Source organism: Falco rusticolus, chromosome 3, assembly GCF_015220075.1.
Source record: "Falco rusticolus isolate bFalRus1 chromosome 3, bFalRus1.pri, whole genome shotgun sequence".
Taxonomy (NCBI): Eukaryota; Metazoa; Chordata; class Aves; order Falconiformes; family Falconidae; genus Falco; species Falco rusticolus.
In genome coordinates this window covers 24,833,076-24,854,423 of record NC_051189.1, presented here as the reverse complement: position 1 = coordinate 24,854,423, position 21,348 = coordinate 24,833,076, and the positions used below count along the sequence as shown (strand labels likewise).

The 21,348-nt window shown below is 36.7% G+C and overlaps 1 protein-coding gene across 1 annotated transcript in view; it reads right to left on the bottom strand.

Annotated features, from left to right (window-relative positions):
* Positions 1–21,348, bottom strand: part of ANGPT1 (angiopoietin 1) — a 170,537-nt gene that overhangs the window by 7,289 nt on the left and 141,900 nt on the right. Inside the window, exon 8 of the mRNA XM_037381200.1 lies at positions 4,578–4,708. Coding sequence (XP_037237097.1) covers positions 4,578–4,708 — 131 coding nt within the window. The remainder of the gene's footprint in view (positions 1–4,577; positions 4,709–21,348) is intronic.

Below are 21,348 nucleotides of genomic sequence, written 5' to 3'. Positions count from 1 at the left end.
ATATAAAGACAGAAAGAAATAGATAGAGATAACCTTGTGTTGGAAAGGGACTCTGGAATTCATTTCCAGGCCCATATTCTTTTACTCTGTTGGAAAGGGACTCTGCAATTAATTTCCAGATCCATGTTCTTTTATTCATTAGAGTATTGGATTGACCAGACTATCACTTAGAAATTGGTACTTGATGTTCTGAAGATTAAACCAGAATTTAGCTGTCAGGATATAAGACAAAAAGGCATTAGCTTTTCATATCAACTGGATAACACAGTCTTTTCTATAAGGACCTTCTTATGATGTAAAAATAACATGAAACTTGCAGACTGCTGACCATGTTCTGATCTTCTAAATATATCACAGAATAATTTTTAAGTTAGTCACTTCTTCATGTATTCCTAATATTTTATTACTATTGTCCATACTTAACTCTGATAAACATAGCGATATGGTAATGATTTTGTTAAAAGTGCTGACTAGTCATATGTCTAATGAAATATTTCTAATATTTCAAGAATTAAACAAAATTCTGATCACTTTGTATCTGCATGGCGGTTATATTTTTCTATAAAAATGTTAGGCAAAATAATTGATACATTAGGAATATTTTTTCTAAGTAACTTCTTTATGAAAGCAACAATATGTATAAAACCTAAAATTTATTGCTTTCCTGTGGAAGTGGATGTATTTCAAGGTGTTCAAGTGGGATACTTTTAAGTGTGCTGAGGTTGCTACTTCTGAAATTTTTGTTTCAAAAAAAAATCCAAGAGAAACTGTGGCTTTTTCTGATTGGATAATGTAAAGGCAGATTTCTATATTCAGCCAAGAACTTCCCTACAAGTCTTGACAAGAATACCCCATACCGTTCTTGCCAGAGATTCTTTAAATTCACCACTCAGAGAAAAAAAGCAGTGAAAGAACAGGGAATGAGTGCACCACTGTTGGAGATTGTCATTGAGCAGTCTCTCACTTAATAGATGAGAAATCCATTAAGAATTACTAAATACATGGGAACTGTCTCTGACTCGAGAAGCCCCTGAGATGCAAAAATACTAGGAAAATATTCAGGGGAGCTATCATTTATTTGCATTGTATTTATGCCTGTACTGAGGCATCTGCTGCTGACTGCTGTCAGAGGAGACTGCAGCTGGATGGACCTGTGCTTCCAGTAAAATATAAAAAGTTATTTCAATAATTTTATGCTGTTTCAATCCTAGCAAGACATCTAGAAAGTCTCCCCCCATCACTCTGTCAAACTATCTCAGGGATCAGAAGTTTAGCAGTGTTCTTACTTATCACCTGAAGCAAGGTAAATGCCTGTGTGAACATCTCAGACTGCAGCCAATGCAAGACAAAGCAAATCACCTTAAGACTCCTTCATGATGGGCCAAGTTACCATGAGTCACTTTCCAGTCACTGAAAACAATTGCACAAACAATTCCTGGGACTCAGCTGACAGGTGTTATCCTTGTGGGATGCTCTAACTTGGCCTTGTGCCTATGAATTTGCTCCAGACATGTTAAGTGTTATTTTATTGGAAATCTGTCTGAAACACTTTGGACATCTCCTCACTGCTTCATTCTGGTGACAGTTTGTTACATTTTAAGTGATGTTTCATGCAAAAAAAAGTGTATGTAGCTCATTGGGGTACCCTTCAGAATAATGCTTGAAATTATATGGGGATATAACAGTTTTTTCAGTTTACTGGCCTGAGATGTCATACCATCTTAACAGGTATTTTCATGATACAATTTTTTTTTACTGTTTTGACAAATGTTAAGTGTAAATGAAGAAATTATTTGAATAAATATGCTTTGCCTCCCTTTAAAGTAAACTAAGCATGCTTAGTTTACATTTTTGAAGCAACTAAAATATTTAACTATCATGTAAAGTTCACAGGGGCTAAGAACCCAGCTCATGCATGTACTTTTGAAGCCACTCCGTAAAATCAATGTTAAGATAGAGTCAAGTAGCATAGCATGGCTCTTGAACAGACAAGAAACACACACAAACCCCCCTGTTGATGCTACTGTATTATTCTCCCAGTATTTAATTTCTCATTCTGGGGAAGAGGGAGGAGGGAAAGGAGGAGAGAGAATAATATTTTTTTCCAAAGACCAAATAAAACTGACAACTAGTAAGATCACAGAGAGAAATGTGTGTTTTCCTTCCATTTTTATTTTCAGCCTTGACTATGGCCATATCAGTCTTGAGCTTCAGCTTATCTCAGTCTTTATTCCTGACATAAATATATTCAGTTCACCTCATAGAGATTACAACCTCACCCAAACTGTCAAGATAGCTAGAAGTCTGCCTGTAGATTTCATATCATTCATCATTAAAGAGCTCTCTGTGATGTTGCCAAAACTAACAGAGTCTGATATCTTTTGGAAAAAAAAGAGGTTTTTCAAAACCTGTTATCATTGCTACTTTTCTTAATTAGTCTTTGTCTATGGTACAAAACTGAAATCTACTCACTAAACAAATGTTTTGATATTTAATTAATTTCTGATATTTCTCAAAGAATAAGAAAGTCATTGCAAAGCATAGCAGAGTGTTTGAGGAGAATTCTAGCATGATTAAAGTCTTTCTTTTTGAGAAGAAATAGAAATTACTCAGTGCTGTACAGCCTATCTCCAAAAGACTAGTACTCAGAGTCTAGTCCAAAAGGCTAGACTCATCTGTCTCCGAAGGCTAGCTGCATCTTGTTTTACTCTGCAGTAATTTGTCCTGTATGTGGTTTCCTCAGCCTTTGGTCATTCTCTCCCTTCCTCCTTATTTCTTTCATCTGCTACCAGTATATTCCAATATGTGGTTTTCCTGTTGATATACAAGACTGCTGCAGCAAAATGTATGTGAACCTTGTGGAATGGTTTTTCAACAGCAGGCTGACCTTAGCGGGCCATTGACCTGCCATAGAAGTCAGGGCAGGAAAATAAACAAAACCCTTAACTCCCAGAATTAGCTGTCTGGGAGCAGAGGTATTTCCAGGCAGCTCAGATACATGAATGAGTCTGCACTTCAGCACAGACACAACCACATTTAGGAGCTTCTCACTAAACCCTGACCTGCCTTGGAAGTAAGACACTTTAGTTTAGCATGGTCTCTAAAGGGAAAAGTCAACAGTTTTAATTAAAATATTGACTTATTACCCATTATGTGTGTCCAGAACTATCTGGTTAGCTTCTTTTTTTATAGAAATGGAAAAGTAGTGTATGATCACCTGTCTACTGGAAGAAGTTTCCCATGCTGGCTTTTAATAAGATATCACTGGAGGAAGTCAGAAACGTTTGAAAAATCAACTTCTTAAAGACTTTCCCAGCTGGGTCATTTCCAATCAGCAAAAGAGAATGAGGAGCTAGGCTGTGCATACGATATAAATTCCCAGTGATGGGAACCCATCTTCTGTTAGCAGATGAGAGCTTTAGAGGCTCTTATATGCCTAAATGTAGTCTGAGAGGGATTCAGTCAGAGTGCCAGTAACCACAAATAATACCAGTTTAACAGTCTGATCCAAAATAATGAAGAAGTTATATGCTATAGGATTTTTTCCAGGAAAGTTAGAAATCACTGAGGGAGTGTCTCCAAAGAAGATCAGATGTAAAGATAAGGGCTTTTCTTGGTCATACGATCACTGAACCAAAGAATCCCAGTTTAAGCTTTCTGCTTTAATGGTGGTGTCCTAGAGATAAAAATGAGCTTGCCCATCCAGAGGCTAGGAATAAGCATCATTTGCCAGAGAAAGCTCTTACTCTCATGCAGAGCTTTAGGTGTCTGTATTGGGAGATAATATCAGAGATTCCTCCTCTTCACTGGAGGGAACAAATATCAGTCATGGACATTATATACTTGCTGGCAGTCAGATTGACTTGGTGCTTTAAAATGTCACAGAGTCACTTCTCTGTACTTTCCCCCACCTTGACTCTTTCCTTTTGCAGGTCGACTCAGCTCACTAAAGATACTGTTTTAAATCTTCCAGAACAGCTAAGTGCCACAATTTGAACAGTGCTACATGTCTAGTCTTTCACAGGTGAGTGGCTTAGCCATTATATTAATGGTGTCATATGTATTATGTTTATGTAAGACAGAAAGCTGAATCATTTTAATTATGTGAAAAACAGAATCACACTTCTAAGTAAAACAATATATTGCAAGTCCAGATTCTGATTGTTCTTAACTTTACCTTCTATTTTCCTGCATTTCCCCTCTTCTTTTTCTGGCTGATTCTTCCACTTCTCACAAAGATCTTTCCCCCTTCTTCATCTCTTAGCTTCCTCTCTCTTAGTTTGTCTTCCTTGCCTCAGCAATAACACTAACATGTTTTTGCCACTGACATTGTTGCAACAGCTTTAGTGCAGAAGTATACTGACTGCATCTCTGAATAATCCCTCCCCTGCTGATAGGAATCTTGAGGTATCGGCACTACCACAATGCATATACAGAAAAGAATAGGAGCAAAAATAATAAAAGGAATTTTCACACAATACTTAACACATCCATGAATGCAACTTCATCCATGGTTGCTTTAGGAAAACAGAGTAGATTCCTATCAATGTACTACATATTTTCAGAGTTGTACTCACCTCCAGTCAACATGAGAGCACATTTACACATGCAGTTGTCATTGTCAGCATCTTTTGTACTGAATTCAGCACCATGTAAGATCAGGCTACTCTGTTTTCCAGCTGTTCCACTGTGACCTTTTAAATAAAGCCTGAAACAGCAAAAGAAAACAATCAGTGTCACCAAAAAGAAAAATAAAAGATCCAGATCTCTTTCCACATCAGGTTTAGTTTGTATGAAGTGCACTCAGAAAATACAGAAATGTCTTATGTTTTGTGTCAATCTCTTTGTTGTTTCAGGTGTAAAATGGGGACATTCAGGATTTTTCAATTTATCTATAATAGCACACTGTCCCTGCCCCAGAGCAGAACTCAGCACAAGGAATCTGTACTGGAAAATGCAACAAAGTGGAGGGAGTCAAAGACAGAAGAGAGAATGAGAAGAGGTGCCCAGAGATCTGGAACACATTGACAGACTAATTGAGTATTTGAGTAGCTGGACTCTTTACTGTGGCACAGAAACAGCACTCCCAGTTAGCAGCAGCCACATTATTAATCCCTGGGCTCGAAAGAGGATTTCAGCAGTTTCAGAATTTTTAATTCCACCAGTTACAGCACAAGCCAGCAACCCAGTTCTGCCAAAGCTCTCTCTGAGTGATGAATGGAGAATAACTTAGAGTTCAAGCCACAAAAGTCTTCATAACTTGCAATGCTAAATATACCTTTTCTTAAGGAGCCTCGTCAACTAGTTGAAATCACAACCATGAGCTAGGAGCCTGAGCCCAGCTCCAGCAAGTAACAGAGTTTTTGTGATGCTCAGTGCTGTAACACCCAAAGCCAGGCATGCCAGCTGCAGGGATGCTGAACAGAGTACCTCTGCCCTAGCAAGGAAACACTGAGGACCTGGGAATGTCTGACCTGAATGACAGTGACATGCAGAAGGAAATGCTCAAAGGAGAAAAAGGAGAAAGAGGAGACAAAGACAGAGACAGAGACAGAGACAGAGACAGAGACAGAGACAGAGACAGAGACAGAGACAGAGAAAAAGAGAAAGAGAAAAAGGAGGGGAGAGGAGAGGAGAGGAGAGGAGAGGAGAGGAGAGGAGAGGAGAGGAGAGGAGAGGAGAGGAGAGGAGAGGAGAGGAGAGGAGAGGAGAGGAGAGGAGAGGAGAGGAGAGGAGAGGAGAGGAGAGGAGAGGAGAGGAGAGGAGAGAGGAAAGAGAAGGTTGCCTGCAATGGTTTCCCTTGCCTCTGCTTAAGTAGCTTTGTGAGGCAAACATCACTGGGAGAAGGATGCTCACAGCAAAAAATACTTCCTCTACATAGCTACCTACATCAGATATCTGGCCAGTATGTTCTTGGTTTTTTTCATAAAACATTGCTGGAAGAGGAAGGTGTCCTTTGCCAAATAGCTTCATATGCAGGAAGGAGGAGACAGGATCAGTGTTCACTGGAGAAATGAAGCCATAATCCTTACATCCCAGGAGCAAGCCCTAGCCACTGAAGCTAGAGAGAGGGGAAGGAGCATCTCTCACCTGTCCCACTGAAGCTCTACAGGCAGGAACACATGAGCCACAGGGCTAATCAAGAATATGATTTGTTATCTAGTGGGATAGATTTGTCCACTGAAAAGGTGGTGAGAAACATCAGTTCTGTTTCTTCTGGAGTTATCGAAGAGGGGTAAGTATGTCTTAAATATTGGATGTAAAATGCATAAGGAGCCATGGGAGCAGAAGTGGGACTTAAGTGTGTAAAGCAGGAGAGATTCTTCTTTCTGTTTGGGTTTTACTGCTGGGAGCGCTATCTAGAAAATGCCTTCCCAACTTCTCCCTCAAACATGGTGAACAAGAAGAGCAGTTATGAGTCTCTGATTATTGTCGCTACTTCTTAGATTGTTGTTTCATTTTCATCCAATGACTTTGGATGAACAAAAATGTAAATGTCTTTATCAGAGCATCATTCCTTTGTTGGTTTAGATGGAAGATAGACACTTCAATGGAAAGTGTTAACAGCAGGAGTAGAGAGCACCCCTAACCCATTCTAGCTTACACAGTAGTAGTTAAACCATTGACACTTTTCTGAGATGAGGAGAGTCTGTCCTCCGGACTGAGATTTAAATAAAACCCAGTTCTCCCACAGAACTTCGGGTTTGGATCTCTGTTTGTGAGAGGGAGGAGAAGAGGTACATAAGCACCATATGGCAACTTTCCTTAATCAGGTGCACAGCTGCTAATTTTATTTTTTATTATTATTATTTTTTGTCTTGCATACATATGTGAGTGGATATTAGATTCAAACAAAGCCGATCTCATTAAACTTGTTGTGGAAACTCATTACTGAAAAGCCTCTTCTAGATATCCCAGTAAAGTTTCTGAGCCCTTTCAAGATGCAAAGGCACAGAACCAGCACCTGGGGCTCTAGAGAGCCTGAGTTTCACACTTTCAGACTGACCTAAACTTCACCTAATTTTCAGTGAAAGTCTTGCTGTGTTTCCTTTCTCCATCTTTAAAAATGGAGACAATAGATGCTAGGCATGAATATCTTAAATATTTACTAAGCAAAAAATATTGTCAGGCTTATCCTGCCAAAGTAGTTACACTGCCTACCTTCACCTGATTTTGAAGTTGCACATTGCCTGATCTGAGCCTAACGATTAAATACCTTTGAACTTAATTCTTAGAGTAAATTTTATGTATAGATAAGTACAGACACATACATGTATAACAATTATTGGATTAAATATAGATACCACGGATAGTCAAATACCTCTGGATAGCACAAAAAGGGATACGGCAAAGTGTAGGCCTCAATAAAAGATCACTAATATTCTTAGAAATTTAACAAGGAACAACCTAGGAACAGGAATCCAAGAAGGTCATTGCATTATGCTATTGTCCAACCACAGTAGCAATTAGCTCATTATTACCATTTTACTCTATAAAAAGATGCTTGTTTTAGACAGGATTACTCTGAGATCTGTCTTTGCTCATGTTCATTTCTTTGTTCTGTACCAATGAAAGGCTGGAATTGATCCCATCTTCATTCATTGGACTTTTGCCTTGTTTTGCAATCTGTGCCTAATTTTTCACAGAACAAAATAAACTTCTCTGAGGTTGTGTTGATAGAAAAAATACTTTGTCACATGATATTTACAATCTAATTTTAAATGGCCATACATCCTCCCTATATCAGCAACACCAAAGCTCACAGAAGTCTCGTAAAGTCAGTACAAAAAGCAAATGCTGTTTACTTAGATAAGAAAGACAATGCTAGCCAGATCTTTTTATTAACAATCAACTCTATAAAACCCACTTAGTCCAATAAAAAAAATGATGTAAGAAAACAATAAGGAAATTAATAATACTTGGTGTGCAATGTTTTCCCCAGAGGGGTAGGACGTTAGGATTATTTACAAGCTCATACGCTTGCCTTCATATTTTATAAACTTTCAACTCAGCACAGATTTAGATCTTTCCAGTTATGTTTGACTTTCCCTCAACACCATTTGTGTAGTAGGTCTCCAGTGACTTTAAAAGGATAAAGCTTAGCTTAGCTCTAAACTCTAGTAGGCTAACCACACTGCAGCACTGTGCAGATGAGCCATAGGATGAAACAGTAATTTTCTTGCTTTGGGCCTTCCTCCCTGAATTGGCATCACTCAACAGGAAAAACTGATACTGCAAAGCTGGCACTGCTTTAGGCCAAAATCAGGTCTCAATCAAAAAACAAAATTGGTCCTGAAGCAGTCAGTTCTTCTCTTTCTGAGCTTCAGTTCAAGTCATAGGGGTCTGAACTAGCCTGGCTTGAGATAGCAAGTTTGTATAGCAGCACTAGGGCAACTGATGAGCCTGCTAGCACCCAGGCAGCAGTAGATATCTTACCATTTAGATTTAATCTTTTGGTATTCTCAGAGTCATGATTGAATCTTTAAAATAAACTCTGAATAACTACCAGGACACCACCAATAGGCAATTCAGAGTAGAGTTCCTCTTGGTTGTTCTTGAAGGAGACAAAGGAAAGGAAGTTAAAAATAAAGAGCAACTAATTCCAGTCAAAAGTCAAGGAGCAGTTTTGGGGCTACATCACCAGTCTTCCCACTTGCTCACAGCAGGAAAATTCTGAAGATCAAGGAAAACAGTGGAAACACTGCTCAGATGCACAAATTAGGTGGGAAAAGCAAATTCATGCTGACAACTGTACTTAATATGTATACAGTGGAATTACAAAAGCAACAAATAAGCATTAGCAAGTAAATCATGACTAAGTCAGAGTAAGAGAAATATTGCATGCGTATATTAAGCTTTGAGGACTTCTGATGACATTTTCATGAAATTTTAAAATCACTATAAGAAACATAGGAGCTGACCGCATTCATTTATTGACTAGCAGTTTTCCTAGTTGATATACTTAAGAAGAAACAACATATTTTTAAAAAATTGCAACTGTTACCTCCTATCTAGCATGTGTTAGAAATTCCCTCTGCATTTTTTCCATGTGATATTATAGCAATGGCAGCTTGGGATTTATACACACAGATGCCGAGGAAGAACTCTCTTAAGTGTTTTGCTTTTCACCATTCCTACTGTGTGACCCAAGTTGACTATCTGCAGTCCCTTGAAAAGCCAGGGATATTGTGTGGAAAGAATAGTTCTAACTAGTTCTAAACAACTGTAGGGCAGCCTGAAAAGCCATTTCAAATTTACACCAGAAAGTTTTTCTTTTGAAGTGACTAGATCACCTGGAATTCTTCTTTCAAATAATATAGTTTAGCTGTGTTCATGCCATGTTTGATGAGTTTAATAGATGAACCTGGGATCATTCCAAATAAATTACAAAAACATTTTAATATTTATGCAATATTCATTTATGAAGATTGCAACATACAGAATTAGATTTTTAAAAAATCTGAGAAACAAATGCAATCATAAATCCATCTGAAAGAGTTGTGTGCTAAATATTATTACAAGCGTAGGAAATGGTTTCTGCTTAAGTGGTTGCATATAGAACACCTTACCTTATAATTTCTATTTAATAGAACTAGTGAAAGGTCTATAGGACACCCAGAATTTCATGTTAGCTACTTCTTTCTCTATTTTTTTTTCTTTTAGAGTCGTTAAAGATCACTCAGTCCTTCATCTAAAGCTTCCCTCAATTTAATAGATAAGAAGTTATATCTAGCTTTGTTGGTGAGTAATGCATAGTTTGTCTGTAAATAAAGAAAAAAATATACTAGCTTACTGCAGACATTAACATCCATCATGAAGAGATATAGAGTACCATCTCAGCTACCTCAGTGTGCATGACCTGAAGTATTTTAATGAGTTAAGATAAGATGGAATTTCATCATTGCCACAGTACTAAAAATTTGAGCACAAAGCTCCATGACTGGAATTCATAAACATGAGTAATGGCCTAAGATTCTTAACCATTAAATAAGAGAGAAACAGAAGTCCTAAAGTAGGGTTGAAAAGATTCAGCATGGCATGATGAATGGAGAGGGACACATCAAAGCTTGCCTTTGGGAAATACTGTAGAGGGATGACTACAAATTCCCACCTCCTTTTTGTCTCTGTCTGCAGGCTATAATGTCTCCCTTTGCTGCCTGCTCATTCCACATGGCTGGTAGGTAGGTATCCCAAATTCTGATCCCTCCACAAGCAAGGAGTTGTTAGTTTTGATGGAAAGGGTCATTAAATAAAACAGATGCATGGGGATCAGAATTGAAAGCGAGAATTTTCTATTCTGAGGCCTTTCCTCACTGGGTTTCCATTTTTTCCATTTTTTCAATAGGAGCAGGAGGCACCTACATCTCGGCCCTTCTTCTAACCTATTGGTCACACTGATGTGTGGGAATACATCTACACAGATAAGTGTGGACAAATAAAAGCTCACACTGACTGTCCTCCACATTAAGCATGTGCATGGCATCTGTGTTTTTGAAACCCATAAGGCTGCCATTATGTTGTGCTCTAGTTTTGAAATGTCTGAGGTTGAGGAAGGATTTAATGTGCATCTTCCATCTGGTTTGCACTTGCATCTAAAATAGCTTCAGTTCGTGAAATGAAACTCGTTCCTAAAAATGCTGAATGTGGTAGACTTTTAAGAATTGCTGTGTTAGTCAACTAAATTCCATTTATAATGATATTTAGGTGATTAAGAAGCTTTGTGAACCAAAGCCCACTGGCCTGCAACCATTTAGGAGGATCCAGTAAGAGATTATCCTCAGGTTACTTATTTAATTCAAGACATTATTTGTTATAATACTAAGCAAAAAACAACTCCCCCAAAAAACTCCAAAACACTCTCAAAAACAGATAGCAGCTTTAAGTTCAGATTTTTCTCTCAAAGATTCTTTGATTAATTATTTGGAGATCACAAATCATTTGTTTATAAATGAACAAACCAAAATGTCTACAGAGGTAATATTAAATGTTGATGGCTCCTTGTAAAGTTTCCCAGTGTGGCTTTTCCTGAACATATTACAAAAATGCATGAAGTATCCCAATGGTAAGTTGTCCTTGAATAGCAAAAGCACCTCTGTAATAAAGGCATCTTCCAAATACTTAATGATAGATAATGTGTTGTGAACAGCAGACAAAATCTAAACAAACACTCTAGAGAAAAACTGCTGTCACTGAGGCTGAAGTTAAAATGTCTGCCAAAATCCTGTTAAACATGGAACTAAACATAATGTGGTGACTATCTGAGAAGACTAACCCTGGTATTGTTCTTTTTCATCATTTAATACTCCCACTAAAGGATAAAGAGAAACATCTCTTCTGTGTGCTAATTTGTAAATTTCATAGAAAAAGCATCTTGCAGTTGGAGACAGAGCGTGAGCTGTTTGTGGTGATCAGGGACATCCCTGTGAGTTTGAACTGCTCTGGGTCACAGAGTAGAAGGCATCATAGCCAGTGCTTTTGTCCAGATTACAGCTAGATTACCTGGGCACCCATTTGCATCCTTTATCTTTAGGAAAGGATATATATATATATATGTATGTATGTATTTTTTTAAATAAAATACATTTTAAATATATTTTATTAGGAAATAAAGCTTCTTCTTAAACATAGCATACTTTTCCAGGGGAAAATGTTTAATTTAGATGGTATTAGGGCAGTGCATGCTCTCCTTATGAAAGCAATCAAAATTAAACCAAATTCTGATATTTCATCATAAATCAAGATTGGTTAACTAACAAGAACATAGCACCAGATGAGGTAAGTAATCATTAGAAGAAAATTAAAAGCCACTCTGAAAGAAAGGAAACTACTTTGGAGAAATTGAAGAAACTACATAGGGAGGAAGATGACAAAAAGTTAGCCACTACTACCCTCACAAAACTTTGAGCTGTTGCTAACCCATCTATCTGAGTTGAAAGAATAATTCACCACCTTCAGTGCTCTCTGTCCTTGAAGGATTGACATAAAAGTGCCTAAGAGAAGAAGAAAGAGAATGTCACAGTTGGTGTCTGAGTGGAGAGAAACAGCAATATTAACCATAAAAACCTAAGAAAACTAAAATTTTCCCACTCCTAACTTTCATCCAGACTTGAGAAACAGAGTATCTGGTAAATTCATGGATTCTTTATTTAACTTTATTGTATTCCTAATAGAGTTTGAAATGCAAACGGTAGGCATGATGATTCTGTAAACTGTTGAAAACTTGAATAATGTAGTAAGTAGCTCTGACAACTTGAACAGATTTTCAATTTGGCTCTTAATATTCTTGCTGCCAGCACATGAAAATAATTTCCTCCCACAATTCCTTAAGAAAAGGGTAAGACAAGATGACCTCTTTATTTCTCCTCTGCTGCTCTGTAGCAATGACCCACTGCTGTAATTATTGTTTGACATTACTGCAACTCCTTGCCCATTCTCACATTGAGACAAGTGAAATGTGCCAGTCATCACAATATTAGTTCAATATATCCAGAGTAAGAACACATATCTTCCAGTTTAAAAGATAAAATGATATTATTTATTATTAAATTATTTATTATTTATTATTAAATGTTGCATCATTTATTATGGTACAACAATAAATGGATAAGATCAGTTCTCCTTTAGAATTGTTTCAGTACAGCCTGTCTATGGGACAACAAACGCTAGATAGTACAGAGAACCTTCCCTGGGACTGCACACACTTAACGCTTGTTTTCTCTCTATGATCTCATGCTAATTTTAGCTTGTGTTTGAACCACACACACCGGACAGGTCAAAGGGGAAAAATATGTTTATTCTGGACAGCAAACAAGCAAACATAACCTAGCAATGAATAAAAGACAGCTACACATTAAGCAAACTATGCAAAAGACTAGTGAGCCTTGCTGTTGTACTGAATGTGAATTTAGAAATAATATGACAAATTTGCTTTTTCTATATTAAATTTCTTTAATAATTGACTAAAGAGCTGTTCTTATTGGGAACAGGTATTCTGAACAAGGGTAATTAAAAGACATCCAGATTTACAGTCAGAAATTTTTCCTACCATAACGCCAATGGTCTGTCATGCTGCTGTATGCAGACAAATGGTGCTTTGTCAAAGCTTGCAAAAAATGTTTAAAAATATGTGTATTCTGGACAGTGAACAAGCAAACATATGCCTCTACCACTTAAAATACATGCTACAGAAGCCACAGAAACAGTCACTGCAGCAGTGTGAGCTGGCAGATTTGCAGCTGATGTCAGTAACATAGTGGTGATGGAGATGAAACATACGGCACACTGTTTTTTACTGCTAACAGGGACAGAAACATATTTAAAGGCTACTATCATGATGATGTGTTGAACAGAAATAATTCCCTCTAATCTCTCACCAAACACAGCACAGAGGAGATACATTAATCTGATACTACCATTTTCTGTTAAAACTGTTTTTCAACACAATGCTTACTAAAACAATATCACCCACTGATTATTTTTTTTGTCATGGAAATCTGAAATGAAACTTTTCAATTATTAGGTTTATTACTTTTTAAATTAAAAGTAAAATCTTGCAAAGTTAAAACATTGCTACAGAAAAAAACCCTTACTCTTCCACCAGCTATATAAATGCTAAGATTTCCTATTGCTACAGAAACTACCACTTTTGTTGTGATTCAGGGCTATATAATACATAATGCACTAATTTAGAAAGTATAGGGACTGTATTAATTTCAAACTTGAAATAACTAGAGATGAGCAATGTTTTAGACAAACATATAAACACTGAACATACTGTAAGATAATAATGCAAATTGTTTTGATAGCATTGAAGAATGATGAACTTATTAGAACTTATTAGAACTTATCTGAACATTTGCCCAGGACACAGGCAAAGCCAAAGTTAAAGAAATTTGGTTAACTTAAATGTAACTTAAAATGTAAAAATATTTGTCTCCCTACTCAAATACACTTCCTGGGTTTGGCTGAAGTCAACAGCAGAAATAACAAAATTGATTCTCAAGGGATTTTTCAGCACAGAAATACAGAGACCCTCCAGAGAAATTAATATTTTAAAAGTTTCTAAGGTTTATGCAAGTAAGCAGACCTGCTGCTTCTTATCTTTACTGAATTGCTGAACCTTGTGATGTCTGTATATTTTTATTTAAGGATTTGTTTTACAACCATTGAAGTTAGTGGAAAAGTTCAGTGAACATTAGTTCAAAATTGTATTTATTTGTGAATTGATTAATCCTATTTGAAATTCCAGTAAAAAAGACTCATACAACTCCACTAAAAATTAAACTTAATAATTCTTCCAAAATATGCCTGAAGTTCTAAAAGTCTTATAAACACAGTTTGTTGAAATCCATGCAGATATATTATAATAGCGGATTTCATAAATCTATACTTTAGTTGTATTGAGCGTGACATTAATAACCCACTGTCATCCATGTAGGTTGTACATTATCCTAATTAACAGCTTTAGATAAAAGAGAAATGTAAAACTTCATGCATCAGCATGTTGTTCTTGCTTACTTTTACTCTCATGACTACTGTAGAGATACTAAGTTCTTGTTAACCCTCAGTGTCATTGAAAAATATCATTTACAGGCTACAGTAAAATATTTATCACACAGTTTACTTAATTGAAAATAATTAATCATATGTAACCATAAAAGTTACAAATAGCATAGATAGACCTATATTAAAAAATTATATAAATCTTACTAAGATATGGTGGCATTTGGAAATTAATGTTTTTAAACTGTATAATCGACATGGTTGGAGCAGGGGTGTTAGGGTTTTTTGGGGTTTTTTTTTGGTGGGGTTTTTAGTTGTTTTTTTTTTCTTTGTAAAGAGTGTGCTGGAATTATAGCTGAAATTAGCTATAGTTGTGCTATAAGAAGTTAAGCACCACAAGTCCATTTCTACTGGTGAATTACGCTAATTAAAACCTTGCTATGTTGTATGCTATCATTTGCAATTAAAAAAGAAATCTATGAAGATAGCATTTAAATGTATAATTTCTTTTCAATTTACAGATGCAAAAGAACATATAGCTAATGGCATTTTCTTCCCTACAATTTGCCTGAAGCTATGATATCTGTAAAACCTATTTAAGGATGCCTGTTACTGATTTATAAATATCTTTTTACAAAATAGACTTTACAAGTCCTAAAACGTTAATATTTTCAGGGAACAAATGCATTATCAGTGTGCTCAGCAATTACACATTGTCACTATTTTCAGATTCACTGGGATAGCAAACTACTATGCTTATTACAAGAAAATTCAGGGGTTTATTCATAAATAAATTTTTTTCATTAGAAAGGCACTCCCACCAAACTGGGTGAGTTTTGTACATGCCTAATTCTTGAGGTTCCACAGATTATATACATGGTTTATTTTATTTTATTTTTTAAATTAACAAACAATATAAGTAACTTTCAAAGTGGAGATAGCTTCTTATTTTACCTGGATACCGGACTCTCATTTTTTTCTTAGTTATGGAGGTTCAATCAAATGTTTGTAACAGCTTAGCAGACAACCGCAGTCTACCTGACACAAGTCACTATCCCAAGGATTTGGACTACCTTTCAGAGCAGATTTTTATATTTTAATTGATATCGGCCCCTTCCTTAATATCAGACTGTTTCTCTAAAGTTCCATGTTCTGACAACATCTCACATAAAATCAGGCAATGAGGTAACTAATCCTTAAACAGACCTGCCCTGCAGGAAAAACAGATCAAGGGTGGTATGTAGTACAACTATTTAGTTTGCTATGAGTACAAGCGGTGAGAATCAGGTAAGACAGGAGTAGAAACATAAGTGCAAAACAACGGACTGGCACTGAGATGATGTCTGTAGACTCCAAATATTTTGTATATAATAAAATGGGACAACACTCTTTGAAGGAACCTGTTCCAAAAATGTGAATGAGGCTGAAGTACCTCCTGTAAGGACACAGCTCTTGTGATTCACTTAATAGAAATATTTACACTTCTACACAGTGAAAGTTAAACACTGTCATTCTGTTCAAGAATCATGCCTGCTCCACAGAGGTTTATATTGCTTGAAGTTGTGTGTAATATCTAAAGGCTGCTGGCTAAAACACAGTGAAAGGCACACTAGCTCACAGAATTTCTGACTTGAAATATGAGTACTGAACTTTGGTTTTGTCAGATTTAATGTTGAATGAGGTGGAACCTGTAATTGGCATTAAGAAATTATTTAATTACTGAATTGAACATAACATCTAGATTGAATACCCTTTTCCACAGGTTTCCACTGGTACAGTAGTTACTTGAAACTGTGTAAATTATGTTTAAAATACCACAGATTCATAGAACCATTTAGTTGGAAAAGATCTTTAAGATTATCAGGTCCAAGCGTCAACCTGGCACTGCCAAGTCCACCACTAAAACACGTCCCCAAAACCATGCCCCAGCTACACATTTTTTAAATACCTCCAGGGATGGTGACTCAACCACTTCCCTGAGCAGCCTCTTTCAATGCTTGACAATCCTTTTAGTGAAGAAATTTCTCCTAATATCCAATCTAAATCTCCCCTGGCACAACTTGAGGCCATTTCTTCTTCTCCTATTGCCTATTACTTGGGAGAAGAGACTGACACCCACCTCACTACAACCTTCTTTCAGGTAGTTGTAGAGAGCAATAAGGTCTCCCCTCAGCCTCCTTTTCTCCAGACTAAACAACCCCAGTTCCCTCAGCTGTTCCACACAAGACTTGTTCTCTAGATCCTTCACCAGCTTCGTTGCCCTTCTTTGTACATGCTCCAGCAACCTACGAGGTTTTCTTCTCCTTGTGAAGAGCTTGAATATAAGGAAATGAAACATTACTGATAGAGGTGGAAATAGTCTGCAATTAATTTTTCATCAAATTTTTTTATTGTTTATACTTTACTCTGTGCTAGCAATGCAATCTTCTTTTACAATTGTGCTCCTTTGGGCATTTGCAGATTCTGGTTTTGAATTTTTTCCAGTGTTAATGACCTAATGACCCTCTCAAATCATACTGCAGTATTGCTATAATGTGGCTGGAATGGAATGAGTTTGCAGCTGCCAACAGACTACGATTTAAAGAAATAACTTAATGAATAACACATTAAAATAAATATTTTGGGTTCTGCATGAGATTTTCAAGATTTATGATGGGATTCATGTCAAAAGATGTGTGCTTCCCGCTGGGTGAATCCCAGGGGACAATGCAGGGATGTTTTGCTGGGGGTGGGGGAATATTATTTTCAAAGCTAAATGTTCATCAGGATTTCCATTCACTTACCTATGTTTCAACCTGTTCAGTCCTGATGAATAAGCCAGTTCACAATTTTGAATTTCCACTAACTAAATTAAGTGGCTTAATCTGGTGGCAGTGTACTCAGACTTATGACATCAGTAAGGAGTAAGGGGTCTTGAAGAATCACTTTGTGGCAGTAACAGGAAATGCAATCATTTCCAAATGTGGAAAGAATATAAGGTAGCAAAACTGACAACATAACTGTCATGATCTCTTTCTGACCATGATATATATATTTATTCATTTTTTACATTTTGATATAAACTCAAAGAGTATGCAATGGTAATGAAACAAGAGTGACTTGACCTTCAGTGAGAGCTCTAGTGGCCTTGCCTCAGCAAAGTACTTAGTATGTGCTTAAAAAAAAACCAACCACAAAACACCTAAGTGCATTGCTGAATGAGAGCCTAAGTATACTTTAGAAAAAACAAATTAAAAATGAGAGGAAGGGAAAGAGAAGAAGAAAATGGTGGGGAAGAGAGAGGAAAGCTTTCTCTTATTCATATAGTATCATTCACACCAGTTATATGACAATTAGTTATTGGATTAAAGTTTTACAATATTGAAAACAGGATGTAGAATAAAAATATTTATATACGCAAGCATGTCCCATCTCCATCCTGAGTAATATGCAACAGATCTGGTTTGATCCCTTTACTCTTTAGTGGCTGTATTGTACAACATGCTATGCTCATCCTCTGACCTTTATCTCCATTATCATACAAAGGTTAGGCTTTCATTACAAGAGCAAGTATCTAGGAAAAGGTAACATATTTTAAGAGTGACTGATGCACAGAGAGTTTCTGTGAAATGTTTATAGTTATTTGAAAAATAAATATTGGCTTCAGTGTTTGCTTGGTTTTCTTAATGCAAAATTAAGTTTAAAAAATGCCAAAATGAATTACGTGGCACTAAGACCTCTGTAGAAAAATATAAACAGACTGTTAAAACATATTTCAACTCCCTTGGCGTCATTTGTGGCTGATAAACAGTCATATATGAGTGAAAGGTTCACTGACTGTCACACATTTATGATCCAAGTTCTTTGCTGGTGCCACACTGACCAGGCTAACAGGGATCAGCATGTCTTACATGCTTTTTTCCCCCTAAAAACCCAGGTCATGACCTTATAAGAGCTGTGATTCACAATAATGACTTCTTTGGTTCAAATGACATTGAGATTGGTACAAAGAGGTTTTACTTCAGTGCAACTCAATTATAATGCTAAAGAAAAGAAAATAGAACGCAAACGGTGCACATGCACTTGGTCAAGTGTGGTGAGCTGTTCCAACACTGATTTAAAATTGAAAACGCATCAGCTTCTAGTATGTGATGAAACAGAAGGCTGGAGACTAGACTCTGTATGGCACCAGGTGCTCATCTGTCTTTTTCTAATTAGGCTTCTGTCAATATTGAGTCCCTCCTTCTTCCATGATAATAAAGAAGGTTTATTTAAGCTTTGCAGACCAATCAAACAATAAAAATTACACTGCATCAGATACCATAATACCCCTGTCTCTGATGTTCAAAGTTGTTATCTGTTTGTACATTCATATAAATTAGTAGCTCTTTAGACATGGTGTAGACTTCTTCTTTGAGCTCTAACTCATCCACTGCATTGCTGCTATGGACCAAATAATGAACAATATCACTTTTTATTCTTTTTATTACTGTTACTTTGGAGAGAGACAGCAAAATCAAGTATGTTTCCATTTGCTAGGAACAAATCCTAAAACACAACATCAAAACAACAACAAACTCTTAAATTAAGATTGATGCAACTAATGACTCCTGAAAAATCAGGGATAATCCCTTTCCCAAATTCTCTTCAAGTTTCACAGGTACATTGACTTCATGAAAGAAGCAAACTCATAGAAAATATCACACCACTTTTCTGGTATTATCCTGAAAATGTAGTGAATCCGTGCAGAAAGTGTTCTCAGAATCAGGGTCTAGAAAACTTGCCAGTAGAGCTGTTAATGATAAAAGGGGGGTGGGGGGTGGGTAAAAAATCCTCTGGAGTTGGTTTGCTGGGCAGTTGGTAACAGACTTCAGAGACTTTAACCACAAACATACTAGATTAAATAAGGGTCACTAAGAATTTCTGCATGTTTTTTTGCAGGCAGATGAAAGCTTGCTCTGTTGGGTCTCTGAGCAGACATGAGCTCATTCTGCCCACACTCCATCCTGGCTGGAAGCTGTACTGTCGCAATGAGCATGACACTGAGCCTACTTAAGGGCAGGATATATTAGCTTGGGCTCAATGCCACATTGACAGGTCTACCGAGCTTCTGTTTAGCTCAGAGTCTGGGCAGAGAGTCAACAGCTATGTGGGCACAGACAGGGCACATCTTTTTGTTAGAAACTATACAGAGGGGGCCTCCAGGTCCCATCCTTTGGCTAATGGTGAAAATTGTGGACATTTCAAAAAACTTTCCAAGCAGCATAATTTTTTGTACATGGAGATACTGTCACTAATGTGAAATAAATTCATCATAATCTTATGCACACTTGGTGGTCAAGTTCACATTGATGGCAGCCTCGGTCAGCCACAGGAATAATATAATTTTTTTTGCTGAAATCAGAAGCACATCTCATTTTTTGTATCCACATTTCAAGCCTTTGTGGACTGTCAGTTGGAAGTGTCAGTTTCTCCAGGTTTGATCAAGGTTAGGACAAGAATAATGTCCAGGTTAAATATTTTGAGCTGGACCTGAATTTGGATCCTGAAAATGTACTCCACTTTCCGACATTCACAGATAATAGTGAGGAGAATGATACAGTCACAGAATCACAGAATCCGTTAGGTTGGAAAAGACCCTTAAGATCATCATGTCCAACTGTTAACCCAACACTGCCAAGTCCACCACTAAACTATGTTTCTAAGTGATACATCTACACATCTTTTAAATACCTCCAGGGATGGTGACTCAACCAGTTCCCTGAGCAGCCTCTTTCAATGCTTGACAAACCTTTTGGTGAAGAAATTTCTCCTAATATCCAATCTAAATCTTCCCTGGCACAACTTGAGGCCATTTCTTCTTCTCCTATTGCTTATTACTTGGAAGAGACTGACACCCACCTCACTACAACCTCCTTTCAGATAGTTGCATTAAAGAAACTATTCTAATACAGAGATGCTTTGTAACTTTGAATTTTACTGAGATATTTTTTCCTCACTCTGTATTTTACTTTTGCATTAGTCTTTCACAGTCCTTTACTGTTTTCACCCTTAAACTTAGAGATTCATTTTGTTGCAAACCTAAATCATCAACATATGTGATTAGCAAAGATTAATGAAAGTTAAAATATTCACACTGTTATGCTGTATCCATCTATAACTTTTGAAATATCTTACACATATCCCTGACAATTCATAGGAAGTTTTAACACATGGTATAGGAATTAAGTAAATTTAAACAGTGAAAGAAAGTGTCAAAAACAATACTCAATTGCTGATTAAGAAAATAATTGTAACATTTAAAATTAGTTATTGTGTTATTTAGTTTTTTATAGAAATAGAGCCAAACATCACACCTCTTATGTCCGTGCAGTGGATAGCCTGAATTTAAATGCCATCTGAACTTGCAGTTGTCTAGTTATCCTACACATGACAGTTTTGATATGAAAAAATGCCTCATGGGTGGAAAACATGCAGAAGTGTTCCAGCTTCACAAGGTTCTTTTATTCAGGAACTGTTTCATGTCAAAGCCCAGTGGAGATGAAGAAACAATATTGCCAATTTCTATACTAAATTCTACACTAATACAAACATCAGTAGGTTTAAGCTCTTTGTAAATGCTTTGACAGAATTAACTTAAAGAAACATAAATCTTCTTGGTGTTGTTACTGGCAAAAGTGGGAGCTCTTACCTTGGGGACAGTGAGATCCATTCACACCAGAATTTTATAAATTTTGTCAAAATACTTGTTTGACATTCTTTCTTAATACAAATATATAGAGGTATCATAAAGCAACAGAGGCTTAAAACAGACCAACACTGTGCAAGAAGACTAACAATAGAGATTATTCATAAAGATAATACCAA